The sequence below is a fragment of the Scyliorhinus canicula genome, chromosome 10 (genome assembly GCF_902713615.1).
Source record: "Scyliorhinus canicula chromosome 10, sScyCan1.1, whole genome shotgun sequence".
In the NCBI taxonomy this organism is placed as follows: domain Eukaryota; kingdom Metazoa; phylum Chordata; class Chondrichthyes; order Carcharhiniformes; family Scyliorhinidae; genus Scyliorhinus; species Scyliorhinus canicula.
The window spans coordinates 6,255,470-6,270,320 of NC_052155.1; the positions used below are offsets into that span (position 1 = coordinate 6,255,470).

General features: G+C 49.5%; 1 protein-coding gene across 4 annotated transcripts in view; it reads right to left on the reverse strand.

The window, feature by feature from the left end:
- Positions 1-14,851, reverse strand: part of LOC119972209 (zinc finger protein 521) — a 505,048-nt gene that overhangs the window by 254,608 nt on the left and 235,589 nt on the right. For 2 of the 4 annotated variants that reach the window (XM_038808566.1, XM_038808568.1), the window contains one exon: positions 3,598-3,682. In XM_038808566.1, coding sequence (XP_038664494.1) covers positions 3,598-3,682 — 85 coding nt within the window. The remainder of the gene's footprint in view (positions 1-3,597; positions 3,683-14,851) is intronic. The other 2 variants (XM_038808569.1, XM_038808567.1) reach the window with 1 other exon arrangement.

The following is a 14,851-nucleotide window of genomic DNA, read 5'->3' on the forward strand; positions in this document are numbered from 1 at the left end:
GGGATGGGCAATAAATCCAGATCCAGCCGACGTCCTTTCAATAAATAAAAAAGCAACTTGACAGCCTGGCACAGTGTATATTTTGCAACGAGTCAATGTTGATTCACTCTCTACGTTCCAGAACAGGGCGAGGACTTAAAATCATAGAATCGGCCAGCACAGAAGGAGGCCATTCTGTGCCTGCTCTTGGAAAGAGCAGTCCAATTGCTCCCATCCTCATTCCCCCTCGAGCCCAGCAAATCTTTTCACCCTCAAGAATGTATTCAATCCCCTTTTGAAAGTTCCCATTGCGTCTGCTTCCACTGCCCCGTCAGGCAGCACACTCCTGATCCCAACAACCGGCTGAAGTAAATTCTCCTCATCCTCCCCCCTCCTGGAGGGACACTGCCAATGATCTGAACCCTGACCCCTCTGATGATCGGCCCTCCCGACAGTGACGGCTAAAATACCATAAGGGCCACACACAAAACTTCAGCGAAAGCAAGAAGAAAGACATTTGCAGCGAACATGATTACTGTGTTGTCCTGGAGAGCTGAGTGAGAGAACAGCAGAGTTGTGCAATATGTGGGATGGATGGCAATGTGGCGAAGTGCTTCAATAGGTCAAGGCCACGCGATTAAATCAACGACAAAGACAGATCAGATTCCGAGAGTCATTTTACCCTAAACTGCACAGCAGGACACCGACAGGATCGGGGGGGGGGGGAGAACAGTAGTTTGAAACCCTTCCAATTTCACTCTCCACTGAGGTGAATAGAAACTGGCGGTTCCACCCAATCCTGTGAGACTGCCACCCAAAGCGTTTAATTAGAATTGCTCATTATATAGCCATAGCCATGCTGAGTATTGCTCTTCTATTACTGAAGATCCTGAGGGGACGTTTCAGAACGGATGCGGAGAGGATGTTTGCGCCTGTGAGAGGGGCTGGGACTGGGGGATGCCCGATAAAAATAAGGGGTCTCCTGTTTGATGGGCGATGAGGAGAATGGGATAGTCATTCTCCCCGAGGGTCTGCGTCTGTGGAACATGCTGTTTTTCATGTACGGAACGCTCTGTCTGGACTGTACGCAGAACAACACATTTCAGGACACGTGACAATAAATCTAAATCTTCGCCAGAGAGCGGTGGAGGAAGAGTCATTGAATATTTTTAAGGCAGAGATAGATTGACTCCCTTGTTAGTCAAGGAATCTAAGATTATCGGGAGTGGGGTGGGGAGGCAAGGCAGAATGTGGAGTTGGCACCAATCAGCTCGGTCGTGATCTTATCGAATGGCACAGCAGGCTCAAGGGGCCGAGTGGCCTCCTTACTCCTCATTCATACGTCTCTGCTGAAAAGAAGATTCTTACTCCCGGAGCCGCAGCAAAGTGGCGCAGTTATTGTTACGATGGGAAGGTCGAGGAGGCAAGGCCCTAGTCTACCTCAGACCAGAATGGGGATCGAACCCCATGCAGTTGCCATGGATCTGATCCACACATTGACCATCTGACCATCTGAGCTAACCGGCCCCCTCGCTGTTATATACCAGTGACATAGTCCAATACGGACCAGACGCACACACATCTGCACATTGAGCTAGCAGAGCAAGAGGAAAGATGATAATAAATAAACCTGCACATCACCCTTTCCAGGTAAATTGTGAAAAGCTTTTTGCCAGCCCCTGGCCCATTGCTCACAGTTGCTGCTGATGTTTCAGATACCTCTTTATAGAATGATACAGCAAAGGAGGCCATTCGGCCCAGCTTGCCCGCACTGGCTATCCCATTAGTCTGGCCCCCGCCCCCGCGGCTCGTACCCTGTTGCCCTTCAAACCTCTGTGGAATTCTCTTCCACCCTCCTTCCCGGCATTCCGGGTCAGCAAATCCCTGCCGAGTGCCAGGTGACCCATATTCCGCAGTTACCCAGCCCAGGCACAGGCTGAATCCGAGATGGGGAACACTCACGTGTCACAACATCACCAGCTGCCAACTCTGCTCGCACCCATTTCTGGAGGTGCCGCAGCAGAGGGTCTCCTGCCCCCATTCACCCCCCCCCCCACCCCCACCGCTGACCATCGACACACCAATCCCCCGGTTCCTCACCATCCTGGGGAGAGTGACAGGCCATCCGTTACATGATAAGAGAGATTCCTCACAGTCGTACAGACGCGGCCTTTCGCCTCAACGGCAATATTTTTATCAACAGAAATAAAATTTTACACGGCCACAATTTATTGAAGCAGCTACGGTATTAATCGCCCCTGCCTGTTTGCTCCCAGAACAGTCCAAATGTCTTTTTTAATGCCTGGTGATCCAGGGTAATGTTGGAGGGTTAGTTAGAGAGTGAGTGAGAGAGTAAATGAGAGAGAGAGAGGGGGTGGGAGGGAGGGGGTAGGGAGCGAGGAAGGGAGGGAGAGTGAGAGGGAGGGGGGAGGGAGGGAGGGAGAAAGAAAGAAAGACGGAGAGACAGGGAGGGATGGAGGCAGGGAGGAAGGGAGGGAGAGAGAGGACGGAGGGAGGGAGAGGGAGGGAAGTGGAGAGAGAGAGAGAAAGAGGGGGAAGAGAGAGGGAAGAGAGAGGGAGGAGAGAGAGAGGAGAGAGGGGCGAGAAAGAGCAGAGAGAGAGAGTCAGAGAGAAGAGAGAGACAAGAGAGAGAGAGGAGTGAGAGAAGAGAGGGGAGAGAGAGAGAGAGAGAGAGAGAGAGGGGAGAAAGAGAGAGAGAGCGGGGAGAGAGAGAGAGAGAGAGAGACAGAGAGAGGGAAGAGAGAGAGAGAGGGAGGGAAAGAGGAGAGAAAGAGAGAGAGAAGAGAGAGAGAGAGAAAAGAGAGGGACGAGAGAAGAGAGGGAAGAGAGGAGAGAGAGGGAGAGAGAGAGAAAGTGAGCCTGTTTGTACGTGTGTGTTGGGGAAGGTGCACGGTGTTCAAAATTGTAGCACACTGGTAGCACATCTAAACCTTCCGAAGAATATACACTTCATCAACCAGTGTGAGCAGAGAATGTTTACAGACCGTCAAACTTGCTAATTACTCCAGCGATAAATACAGACACTGTTCTCTGTGACACTGTCTTGGTGATTTTTCTGCTGTGATTATGTGGACCAGTGTTCGGCAGACTAAACATTCTCCCCAAAGCGTGGGGGGGGGGGGGGGCTGTGGGCGAAAGTGCCACGGTGGGATGGAAAGAGAGAGGGGAGAATGGCCGGGGGGGGGGGGGGGGGGGGAACCACACAATCGCAGATTACGACGTCCACAGCACTTGCACATCGCCCTACCCCTGCCCTCCCAATCCTCCGAGAGGCAGTGCCATAGGTCGTCTGTCCACAGCCCGTCTGACCGCTTAACACGAACCAACCATTTTGTTCCCCCAGAAAGGACGCCTGGTAAGAGAGATTGGGGGGGGGGGGGGGTAGACATTCTGAATGCTGGGGTCCCAACAAGCCAAGCAGCAGCGGGTCTGGAGAAAAATTGGTAAGAAGCACCCTGGCATTATGTCTCCTGTCGGCAACAGAAAAATAAATGAACTAAGTGAGAATAAATTGAAAGAAAATGGAATGCCGTCGATTCAAACAGCGTGCTGTCGGGTGTGGAGCGTGCGTTAAACCCGGAGGGCAAATCTGCTTACCTATCATATGGTTGGCCACGTGAACCTGGATGTCCCATTCACACTGAAAGATCATCTGACATTTGATGCACTGGTACGTCCTCTTCTTGCGTGAGAATGCAGGGCGGATGGGGAGGGGGGGAAAAAAATGCAGAGTTGTCAAACTGATCAAATTGTCCCCCCCCCCCCCACCCCTCCCCTCCCAACAAGGGAAATGATACAACATTGTTTAAAAATGTATACTGTTGTGGGCAAGGGATTAGAGAACCCCAAAGTGTATCCTGGAGTTCAGCTGACCCACAACATTTACTAGATTATGGGGAGCACACGGCCCACTCTACAGGTGCGGTGAGGCAGAAAATGGACCAGTGGTTTATTAAAACAAAACAATGTTTATTCTATGAACTCAATTTAACCTTTTTAAAACATAGAGTGAATATCTTAGCAACCCCAAAGAATACAACACTAAGTAATCTGTATGCTGCCCTTTTAACACCCAAAAGACTTAACAAACCTTAAACAGAAACACGTCCGGGTTTACATTCACTACTGAAAACATTTATAATTGGAATTATCCCAAATAATTAAGAGATAGACCTTGATGGCAGAGAGCCCAACAATACACTTGCTTTGGCTGACTTCAGCTGCAACAACCTGAAAAACCAAACCAAAAAGACACAGACACACCCAAGCTTTTCTCAAAGTGAAACTAAAAAGCAGAGCCAGAACTCAGCTCCACCCACACTCTGACATCACTGCACTAGTAACATGAGCAGCCAAACATTTCTTAGAGCGACATTCTCATGACAATATGTGTATATTTTCCACAGTATTTGCAAATCTGTAGGTACAAACCAATGCTGGACCTGTTGAGATGAAATAGGGGTGGGAGGATGTTCATGTGGGGCTGGCATGGAGTTGCTGGGCTGAATGGTCTGTGCTACACATGTTAAAGGACCACCAGTGCTGCCTTCGAGAGACAATGACGGCAAAACCGGTTTATCCGTACGACCCACGGCGATTGCCCATTTTCAAAACAGGCCTTGAAGGGCAAACACAAACGGTATTTTGCAACTCCAGCTCCATCTCAATTAGTAACATTCTTGCCCCTGTCTTACAAGTTTCTGGTTTGAAGCCTCACTTCAGGGCCTAAGCTCAAACGTCAAGACTGACTGACACTCCAGAATCACAGAATAATACAGCACAGAAGCGGCCTTCGGCCCATCGAGTCTGTACCGACGCATGAAAAACATCTGACCTGCCCGCCCAATCCCATTTGCCAGCACTTGGCCCTTGAATGTTAAGACGTGCAAAGTGCCCATCCAGGTACTTTGTAAAGGATGTGAGGCAACCCGCCTCTACCACCCTCCCAGGCAGTGGGTTCCAGGCCATCGCATCCCTCTGGGCAAAACATTGTTCCTCAAATTCCCCCTGAACCTCCCACCCCTCACCTTGAACTTGTGTCCCCTCGTAACCGACACTTGAAATGAAATGAAAATCGCTTATTGTCGCAAGTAGGCTTCAAATGAAGTTACTGTGAAAAGCCCCTAGTCGCCACATTCCGGCGCCTGTTCGGGGAGGCTGTTACGGGAATTTAACCGTGCTGCTGGCCTGCTTGGTCTGCTTTAAAAGCCAGCGATTTAGCCCTGTGCTAAACAACCCCTTCAGCTAAGGGGAACAGCTGCTCCCTATCCACCCTGAACATGCCCCTCATAATCTTGTCCACCTCGATCAGGTCGCCCCTCAGCCGTCTCTGCTCTAAGATAAACAGCCCCGGCCTAACCAGCCTCTCTTCATAGCTGAAACTCTCCATCCCAGGCAACATCCTGGGGAATCTCCTCTGCACCCTTTCCAGTGCAATCACTTCCTTCCTATAGTGTGGTGACCAGAACTGCACACAGTACTCCAGCTGTGGCCTCACCAGCGTTTTATACAGCTCCACCATAACCTCCCTGCTCTTACATTCTCAGCCTCGGCTCATGAAATGAAATGAAAATCGCTTATTGTCACGAGTAGGCTTCAATGAAGTTACTGTGAAAAGCCCCTAGTCGCCACATTCCGGCGCCTGTCCGGGGAGGCTGGTACGGGAATCGAACCGTGCTGCTGGCCTGGTTGGTCTTCTTTAAAAGCCAGCGATTTAGCCCAGTGAGCTAAACCAGCCCCGAGAAGGCAATCTAACAGCTGGACTATGGTGGACAGTAATGGCCACCTTATCTAAGGGAGGATGGAGCTGCCGCTGTCGAGCTGGTGCACAATACCCTACCAGTTATTCTATTTAATTTTTTATAGTATTTTTTTTTTTACTATGTATTATTTTCTTCTCTTTGGTGTGTTGGGGTGTGCCCTTCTCTTCTATATATGTGTATATATATATATATATATGTTCCTTATCTTGTCTTAGGACAAGATGTTTCTTAGGGGTAGTTTAGCTCACTGAGCCAGCAGCACGGTTCGATTCCCGTACCAGCCTCCCCGAACAGGCAGCGGAATGTGGCGACTAGGGGCTTTTCACAGTAACTTCATTGAAGCCTACTCGTGACAATAAGTGATTTTCATTTCATTTCATTTTCATTTCATTTGTGTACATAACGATAATCATACCTTGTTCAAAAACCCAATAAAAAAACATTTATAAATAAATCTAAGGGAGGGTGTAAATGCCTTGGAAGCAGTTCAGAGAAGGCTTACCAAACTAATACCAGGAATGGGGAGGCTGCCTTATGAGGAACAGGCGAACAGGTTGCTTGTATCCGCTACAATTTAGAAGAATACGAGGCAACTTTAATTGAAACACACAAGGCCCTGATGGGTATTAACTGGGCTGATGTGGACAGGACGCTTCCGCTTGTCAGAGAATCTAGAACCAGGGGTCACTATTGGGGTCACACTTTTAAGACGAGAGGGGCAGAAAAATGTTTTCTCTCAGAGGGGCTTTTTCTCGTCACTCCCAAAGATTTGGGCGGCATGGTGGCACAGTGGTTGGCACTGCTGCCTCACCTGGCCAGGGCCCCGGGTTCAATTCCAGCCTTGGGTGACTGTGTGGAGTTTGCACTTTTCCCCCGTGACTGTGTGGGTTTCCTCCGGGTGCTCCGGCTTCCCTCCCACAGTCCAGGGATGCACAGGTTAGGAGGGGCTACGCAGAATTGGACCGGGGCATGGGTCTAGGTAGGATCCTCTTTCAGAGGGTCAGTGCAGACTCGATGGGCCGAATGGCCTCCTTCTGCACTGTACGAATTCTATGGTCCCATGGTCGTGATTTTCTTTTTTATGTTTTCCAAAAATCCAATCAAATTTTTGTCTTGAAGACGGACGGGGTTGGATAAGGCTGAGTATGAGAAGGTCATAGGCACGAACCAGGGGGGTTGAATGGTCTGTTTCTGCACAACAACAAAAACAACAGAGCATTTATGTAGCACCTGTAACATAGCAAAACACCCTCTCCACAGGAGCTTTACCAACTTTACCAACTAAACTTTGACACTGAGCCTCTTATGAAAACATTTGGATTGGGTAAACAAAATGGTAGGTTTTAATGGGCGTCTGAAATGAGAAAGGGAGAGTCGGCTGGATCCAGGGGAGAAATCGATACATTCAGGGCTCAAGCAACTGAAAGCACGGTCAGTTATGTTGGAATGATTAAAGTGGGGCCTGCGGAGGAGGTCGTGCGACGTGTGCGTGTGTGCGACGTGTGTGTGTGCGACATGTGTGTGTGCGACGTGTGTGTGTGTGTGACGTGTGTGTGTGGCATGTGTGTGTGTTCGATGTGTGTGTGTGTGTGACGTGTGTGTGTGTGTGCGACGTGTGTGTGTGCGACGTGTGTGTGTGCGACATGTGTGTGCGACGTGTGTGTGTCAGAATCTTTTCCCACAATCGATGTTGCCTGCCTCGGAATCTCCCTTAACTCCCCTGTGTCAAAGGCCAAGAAAGATTTTCTTTTTGAATTACAAGACTACGTTTCCTCAAGCAGAGCAAAGGGAAAAAAAGCTTGTTAATATTCTCGGCAACACGATTCCTCTACCTCAAAAGCGTTAAAAATGCAACATCTGACAATGGCGTGTTTTCAGTCAAACAGAGAACAAGTTGGACCTCACCCAGCTAACCCTACAAAGCAGCTCCATTTGGTATAATCCACACACACACACACACACACACACACACACACAAGGAAAGTCAGACAGGAAGATATTTTGAGCTTGGCACCTGAGCAAACATGAACTGTATTCCATTGCCATAAATCTCTGTGCGTAATACAGAGGGGTTTCTGTCCCGCTTTACACAACCTGTTTATCAGCTTGCCGGCACAGGTATCGCCAGAAACCCAGCTTGGCAAGCCAGCCGGATTCTGAAATTAAACATTCCACTTCTGCCTCTCCCCCACCCCTCTTAGAAAAATTCCCCGAGCACTGGTGTGTTCATTCCAGACTGGACAAAAACACAGTCCCTTCTCAAGAGGAGCACAGGCCAACTGCACCCCCCAACCCCCCCTCACCCCGCCCCTCTCAAACAGTACACAAACCTCCCACTTCAAAGTGAGGGTACAGTGCCCACATGTGCCAGGTCCAATAAAGATTTTTTTTTAAAATCCATTCAAGGGATGTGGGCTTGGCTGACTAGGCCAGTCCGTTACAGCTTTCACTGTAATGTCAAACGAAATTTGATTGCATGCAGTATGAAGAGGTATTACAGGGCAACCAAAGGTCCAGTTGTAGAGGTAGGTTTTAAGGAGTGTGTACAAGAGGTGCCGATTGGGGCCCTGGCCCAGGGGAAGGCACCGCCGCCAGTGGGGGAACCGTTAAACTCAGGGAGGCTCAAGGAGCCAGATGTGAAGGAGGGAGAAAGCGGGAATACGGCGTTGAGATGGAAGATTAGCCACGATCAAAGTTTGCTGACGATACGACCATAGTGGGCCGGATCTCGAATAACGACGAGTCAGAATACAGGAGGGAGATAGAGAACCTAGTGGAGTGGAGCAGCGACAACAATCTATCCCTCAATGCCAGCAAAACTAAAGAGCTGGTCATCGACTTCAGGAAGCAAAGTACCGTCCACACCCCTGTCAGCATCAATGGAGATGGTTAGCAGTTTCAAATTCCTAGGGGTGCACATCACCAACAATCTGTCCTGGTCCACCCACGTCGACGCTACCACCAAGAAAGCACAACAGCGCCTATACTTCCTCAGGTCACTAAGGAAATTCGGCATGTCCACATTAACCCTTACCAACTTTTACAGATACATCATAGAAAGCATCCTATCTGGCTGCATCACAGCCTGGTATGGCAACTGCTCGGCCCAGGACCGCAAGAAACTTCAGAGAGTTGTGAACACCGCCCAGTCCATCACACAAACCCGCCTCCCATCCATGGACTCCATCTACACCTCCCGCTGCCTGGGGAAAGCGGGCAGCATAATTAAAGACCCCTCCCACCCGGCTTACTCACTCTTCCAACTTCTCCCATTGGGCAGGAGATACAGAAGTCTGAGAACACGCACGAACAGACTCAAAAACAGCTTCTTCCCCACTGTCACCAGACTCCTGAACGACCCTCTTATGGACTGACCTCATTAACACTACACCCCTAGATGCTTCATCCGATGCCAATGCTTATGTAGTTACATTGTATATCTTGCGTTGCCCTCTAATGTATTTTCTTTTGTTCCCTTTTCTTCCCATGTACTTAATGATCTGTTGAGCTGCTCGCAGAAAAATACTTTTCACTGTACCTCGGTACACGTGACAATAAACAAATCCAATCCAATGATCATATTGAACGGCGGAGCAGGCTCGAAGGGCTGAAAGGCCTCCTCCTGCTCCTAGTTTCCATGTTGTAAAGCCAGCATCTAATTTAAACATAGAAAATTCTGACGGGGGCATACAGGGTGGATACTGGGGGCATGTGAGGAAGGATGTTCTTGTTCTCAAGGGAGTGCAGCAAAGTTTTACCAGACTGATTCCTGGGATGGCGGGATGGACGTATGAGGAGAGATTGAGTCAGTTAGGATTGTATTCGCTGGAGTTCAGAAGAATGAGGTGGGATCTCATAGAAACCTGTAAAATTCTAACAGGACTGGACAGGGTAGATGCAGGAAGGATGTTTCCAATGGTGGGGGGGGTGTCCAAAACCAGGGGTCACAGTCTGAGGATACGGGGTAGACCATTTAGGACAGAGATGAGGAGAAATGGCTGGGCCTGTGGTATTCGTTGCCACAGAAAGTAGTTGAGGCCAAAACATTGTATAATTTCAAGAAGTAGTTAGATATAGCAGTTGGGGCAAAGGGGATCAAAGGATATAAGAACATAAGAACTAGGAGCAGGAGTAGGCCATCTGGCCCTTCGAGCCTGCTCCGCCATTCAATGAGATCATGGCTGATCTTTTGTGGACTCAGCTCCACTTTCCGGCCCGAACACCATAACCCTTAATCCCTTTATTCTTCAAAAAACTATCTATCTTTATCTTAAAAACATGTAATGAAGGAGCCTCAACTGCTTCACTGGGCAAGGAATTCCATGGGGGGGGGATTGGGCAATTGAGTTTGCTGATCAGCTATGAAGGAGCAGGCTCGAAGGGCCAAATGGCCTTCTACTGCTCCTATTTTCTATGTTTCTCCTTGTGGGAGAATCTAGAACGAGTGAGGCCCAGTTTCAAACGTTGAGATCTCCCTTTCAAGATGGAGGTGATTTATATTCCCTCAGAGGGTGGTCAGTTTGTGAAATTCTCTTGCCCCAGAGGGAAGTGGAGGCTAGGTAGGGGTTGGGATGGATTTTTGATCGATAAGGGAGTCGAGGGTTATGGGGATGGAGTTGAGGCCGCAATCCGATCAGCCACGATAGTGGAGCAGGCTCGAGGGGCTGAATGGCCTCCTTCAGCTCCTATTTCTTATCACCTTATGGAAGGGAGGTTGACCTGATCTTTACTGGGAGTCTGACCAGGGACAAACGGGATGAAAACACCCCCTCGGTTTTCTCACCTGGGCCGCTCAAAGGAGAATCTATGAGATTGCTCCATCCAGCAAAGCTTCAGGAGGCTTGGTAACTCCACCTGGTGCAAGGCTAAGACTCCATTTTCGAGCAGACCGTGCCAAAGTGTCAGGCGCTGATTGACCTTCACTTGCAGAATCTTACAGCACAGAACGAGGCCATTCTCCCCATTCGACCTGTGCCGGCCCTTTGGGAGAACTGTCCAGTTAGTCCAATTCCCCTTGCGATTCCGCCAGAGTCCCGCAAATGTTTCTCTTTCGCACAGCCATCCAAATTCCTGTTGAAAGTTTCTACTGAATCTATTTTTCTCACCTGGCCCATCCTGTCTGTGTGGGCCGTCCAAACGAGCAACATGACTTGGTGCCATTCCCCTGCCTCTTTCCCCAATCCAAAACACCTCAGCTGAGGAAGGAGCAGCGCTCGGAAAGCTAGTGATTTGAAACAAAGCTTTAACCTGGTGTTGTCAGACTTCTTACTGTGCTCACCCCAGTCCAACGCCGGCATCTCCACATCATTGTTTGATAGTTTATTGATGAGGGTTGGGCTGGGCGAGTTTCTGTCGGAATGACAAGACTGTCGGGAGGGCTGGGAAGTCAAGAACAGGTTTGATGGACTGAACAAAGATAGAACGTTTCCAATGGTGGAGGGGTAGGGGGCTTTGAATATGCGACAGACACTCGTCAATCCCAAAAGGAACTCAGGAGAAAATCTCTTTCCCCGCAGTGGTGAGAATGTGGAACTTGCCACCACAGCGAATAGTTGAGGTGAAAAGCAGAGATCCATTTCAGGAGAATCGAGAGTCATCGAGGTCTATAGCCCAGAAAAGTCCCTTCAGCACATCGCGTGTGCCTGGGCACTTGGCCCTTAGCCTTGCAGGACTTGGGATCGCCAGTTCACATCTAAATATTTCTGAAATGTTATGAGGGCCTGTGATCTTCAAATTCCCTCTAAACCTCCTGCCCCTTACCTTAAGTCCATATCCCCTGGATAATAGAAATAGAAGGATTATTTGTTATTCTCTCAGGGGTTGTGGACCAGCATTTGTCCTTGGCTGCCCATCCCTAATTGCCCTTGGACTAAGTGGCTTGCTTGGGCCATTTCACAGCGGCAGGTTAAGGGTCACATGCCAGGTCAGGTATGGATAGCAGAGTCCCTTCCCTGAAGGATATTAGTGAGCCAGATAGAGTAATCAAAGACGAGTCTTCAAAAATTCCAGATTTTATGAATTGAATTTAAATCTGGCCAGCTGCCATGGTGGGATTTGAACCCGTGTCACCGACACATTACCCTGGGCCTCTGGATGAGCACGACAACGACATTACCACTACACCACTACCACTGTCGGCCCACAAATGATAGGTTGATGGGGGTGAGATGAAGTCGGGATGGATGAGGCTCGTGTGGAGCATAAACAACGACAGATGAGTTGGGCTGAATGGCCATTCTTTGCGTAATTGTTTCCTAATCTATAATAAATGTGTGAGGTTAGGGGCTGTGGGATTCAGTCAGACTGCTCTGTCAGGGAGGCAGTGCAGAAGGGCGGCACGGTGGCGCAGTGGGTTAGCACTGCGGCCTCGCGGCGCTGAGGTCCCAGGTTCGATCCCGGCTCTGGGTCACTGTCCGTGTGGAGTTTGCACATTCTCCCCGTGTCTGCGTGGGTTTCACCCCCACAACCCAAAGATGTGCAGAGTAGGTGGATTGGCCACACTAAACTGCCCCTTAATTGGAAAAAATGAATTGGGTACTCTAAATTTAAAAAGGGAGGCAGCGCAGACTCGATGGACTAAATGGCCTCCTTCTACGCTGCAAAGATTCTGCGACCGACTGTACCACACCGGCAGCACAGTTGCTAGCACTGTTGCTTCACAGCTCTAGGGAGCGGGGTTCAATTCCCGGCTTGGGTGACAGTTTGTGCGGAGTCTGCACGTTCTCCTTCGTGGGTTTCCTCCCACAGTCCAAAGGTGTGCAGGTTAGATGGATAATGATAATCTTTATTGGCACAATTAACATTGCAATGAAGCTACTGTGCAAATCCCCTAGTCGCCTGTTCGGGTACATGGAGTGAGAATTCTGAATGTCCAATTCACCTAACAACACGTCTTTCGGGACTTGTGGGAGGGAACCAGAGCACCCATTTGGCCATGCTAAGTTGCCCCTTAAGTGTCCAAAAAGGTTAGGTTGGATTATGGGGATAGGGTGGACGTGCGCGCTTGAGTAGAGTGCTCTTTCCAAGGGCCGGTGCAGAGTCAATGGGCCGAATGGCCTTCTTCTGCACTGCAAATTCGGTGATTCGCTGTGAACCCCTTTGGTTGGGCCTGTGAAAAAAATGTGGCCATTCGGTTAAATTAAAAGCAAACACCCCTCAGCTGACCAAACACCTCGCCCACACCCACCCCCTGCCCGGCACCCCATCTCGTGGCCAGCCCTGGAACCAACAGAGCGCGTGCTTTATTTTGACAGAGCGAGAGCGGGTTCGAGTGACAGGCAGACCTGGGACACAGACTCACCACCATCTGGCTGGGAGGCTAGAAAGCCGCTGCCTGTACTTCGGAGCTGCCCCAAATGATACATTTCTAATGAAGATGTCGTCCGGTTTCATTACAAATTCAAATCAACTCTTCGCTCAGACCAATTAGGAGCTCAACTGGCTCTCTGTGATAATAAATACACCAGTCTGGCAGACGAGCGAAGCTGCATACCGGGAGGGCACATCTTGGCATTTGCTGTACGTGAAGCCTCGGCTCTGCACAGTGAGCTGACAGTTATGCCCAGAGACATGTCAACATTCAGGACATGAAGCCATCACTTTACAAGTGAAGGACAATGACAATTTGCCTTTATGTGGCACCTCACAGCAAAACGCACCGGCGGCATTTCACAGGGGCTATTACCAACCAGAATCCCAACACCGAGCGGCGCAAGGCGATACTGAGGCAGGTGGCCGAAAGCCCGGTCAAAGAGGTACCTTTCAAAGAGCGTCTTGGAGGAGGAAAAGGGAGAGATGGGCCGGTTTTGGGGAAGTTGTTGAAGGCGCAGCCGGCAATGATGAGGTGACGGGAATCAGGCACGTTTCACAGGCCAGAACTGCGGGAGAGCAGAGATCCCGGAGGGTTGTTGGGGCTGGAGACGGTTACCGACATCAGGAGGGTTGAGGGTCACGGAAGAATCTGAATTGGGGATTGGTGATTGGAGGAGGCAGTTATAACCTGAGCACAGGTGGCAGCTTAACTGGGGAAAATAATTAGTTTTCATGTATAGAATACTGAAGAATGCAGGCAAATCTGTTCCATCACAAAAAGACAATACCGGTCATTCTATATTAACTTCATCCAACCTCACCCAACAAAAGAAACGCCTGAGGCCCAAATTGAAACCATCACAAAGTTACAACTCAGTTGGTCTAATGAGCCTTAAATATTCTTCGCTGGTTCTATTCCTGTTGACGGCTTAGCCCCTTCTTTTCCTTAAATACCGATCCCTGGGAATTCTGTCCTCCTTCTGCCATTCGGTCTTCAAATGAAGGATCTTCCTGTCTCGTGACTAAACTCTACCTTACTAATGACTCTACATTGATGAACCTGCTTTAGATTCCAAACCCTCTACCCTGACAACATGGACAACAATTGTCGTGTTAGATATTTTCCCAGCTTCCTTTAGAGGCCAAAGTAAATCTTGGGCGGGATTTCCCGGTCCCGTCCTGTCCCCCCCCCCCCCCCGGCCACCTCCATCTCGGCAGTGGGAGGCGACATGCCCTTTGCTGGTGATGGGATACTCCATTCTCTCCGCAGTCAATGGGATTTCCCATTGAAGCCCCCCCCCCCCATGCCACCGGGAAACCCGCGAGAGCGGGTGCGCTGCCAGAGGAACCGGTGACTCCCACCATCAGCAGGTGACCGGAGGAATCCGGCCCTCATTGTAGTGATATCATGGTTGTGTTGTAGTTCACTGACTGACCACTAGGAGTCTCATTTGCATATAAGTGGCTGTTAAGAGTCAGGTGACCTCAAAATGATTCAGGAGCTGGGAGATAATGGCTTGTGCATGTTCATACTGTTATTTTGTATTCACTTGACCCACAGTTAATGTTAATAAATCGTTTATAGCTTAAGCTACAAGTGTTCTTGTAATATAAATCAGGCCTTCCGACAAGAACGTTACATGGTACCAGGGCTGGATGGTATTAAGCACTGAGGAAAAACAAGCCTGCCACGAGGTCCACAGAGATTTGAAGATTTTGCAGACTGCCAAGATTTGCAACATGGAGTCACTGAAACCACCTTTGATTCTCAGATCTCA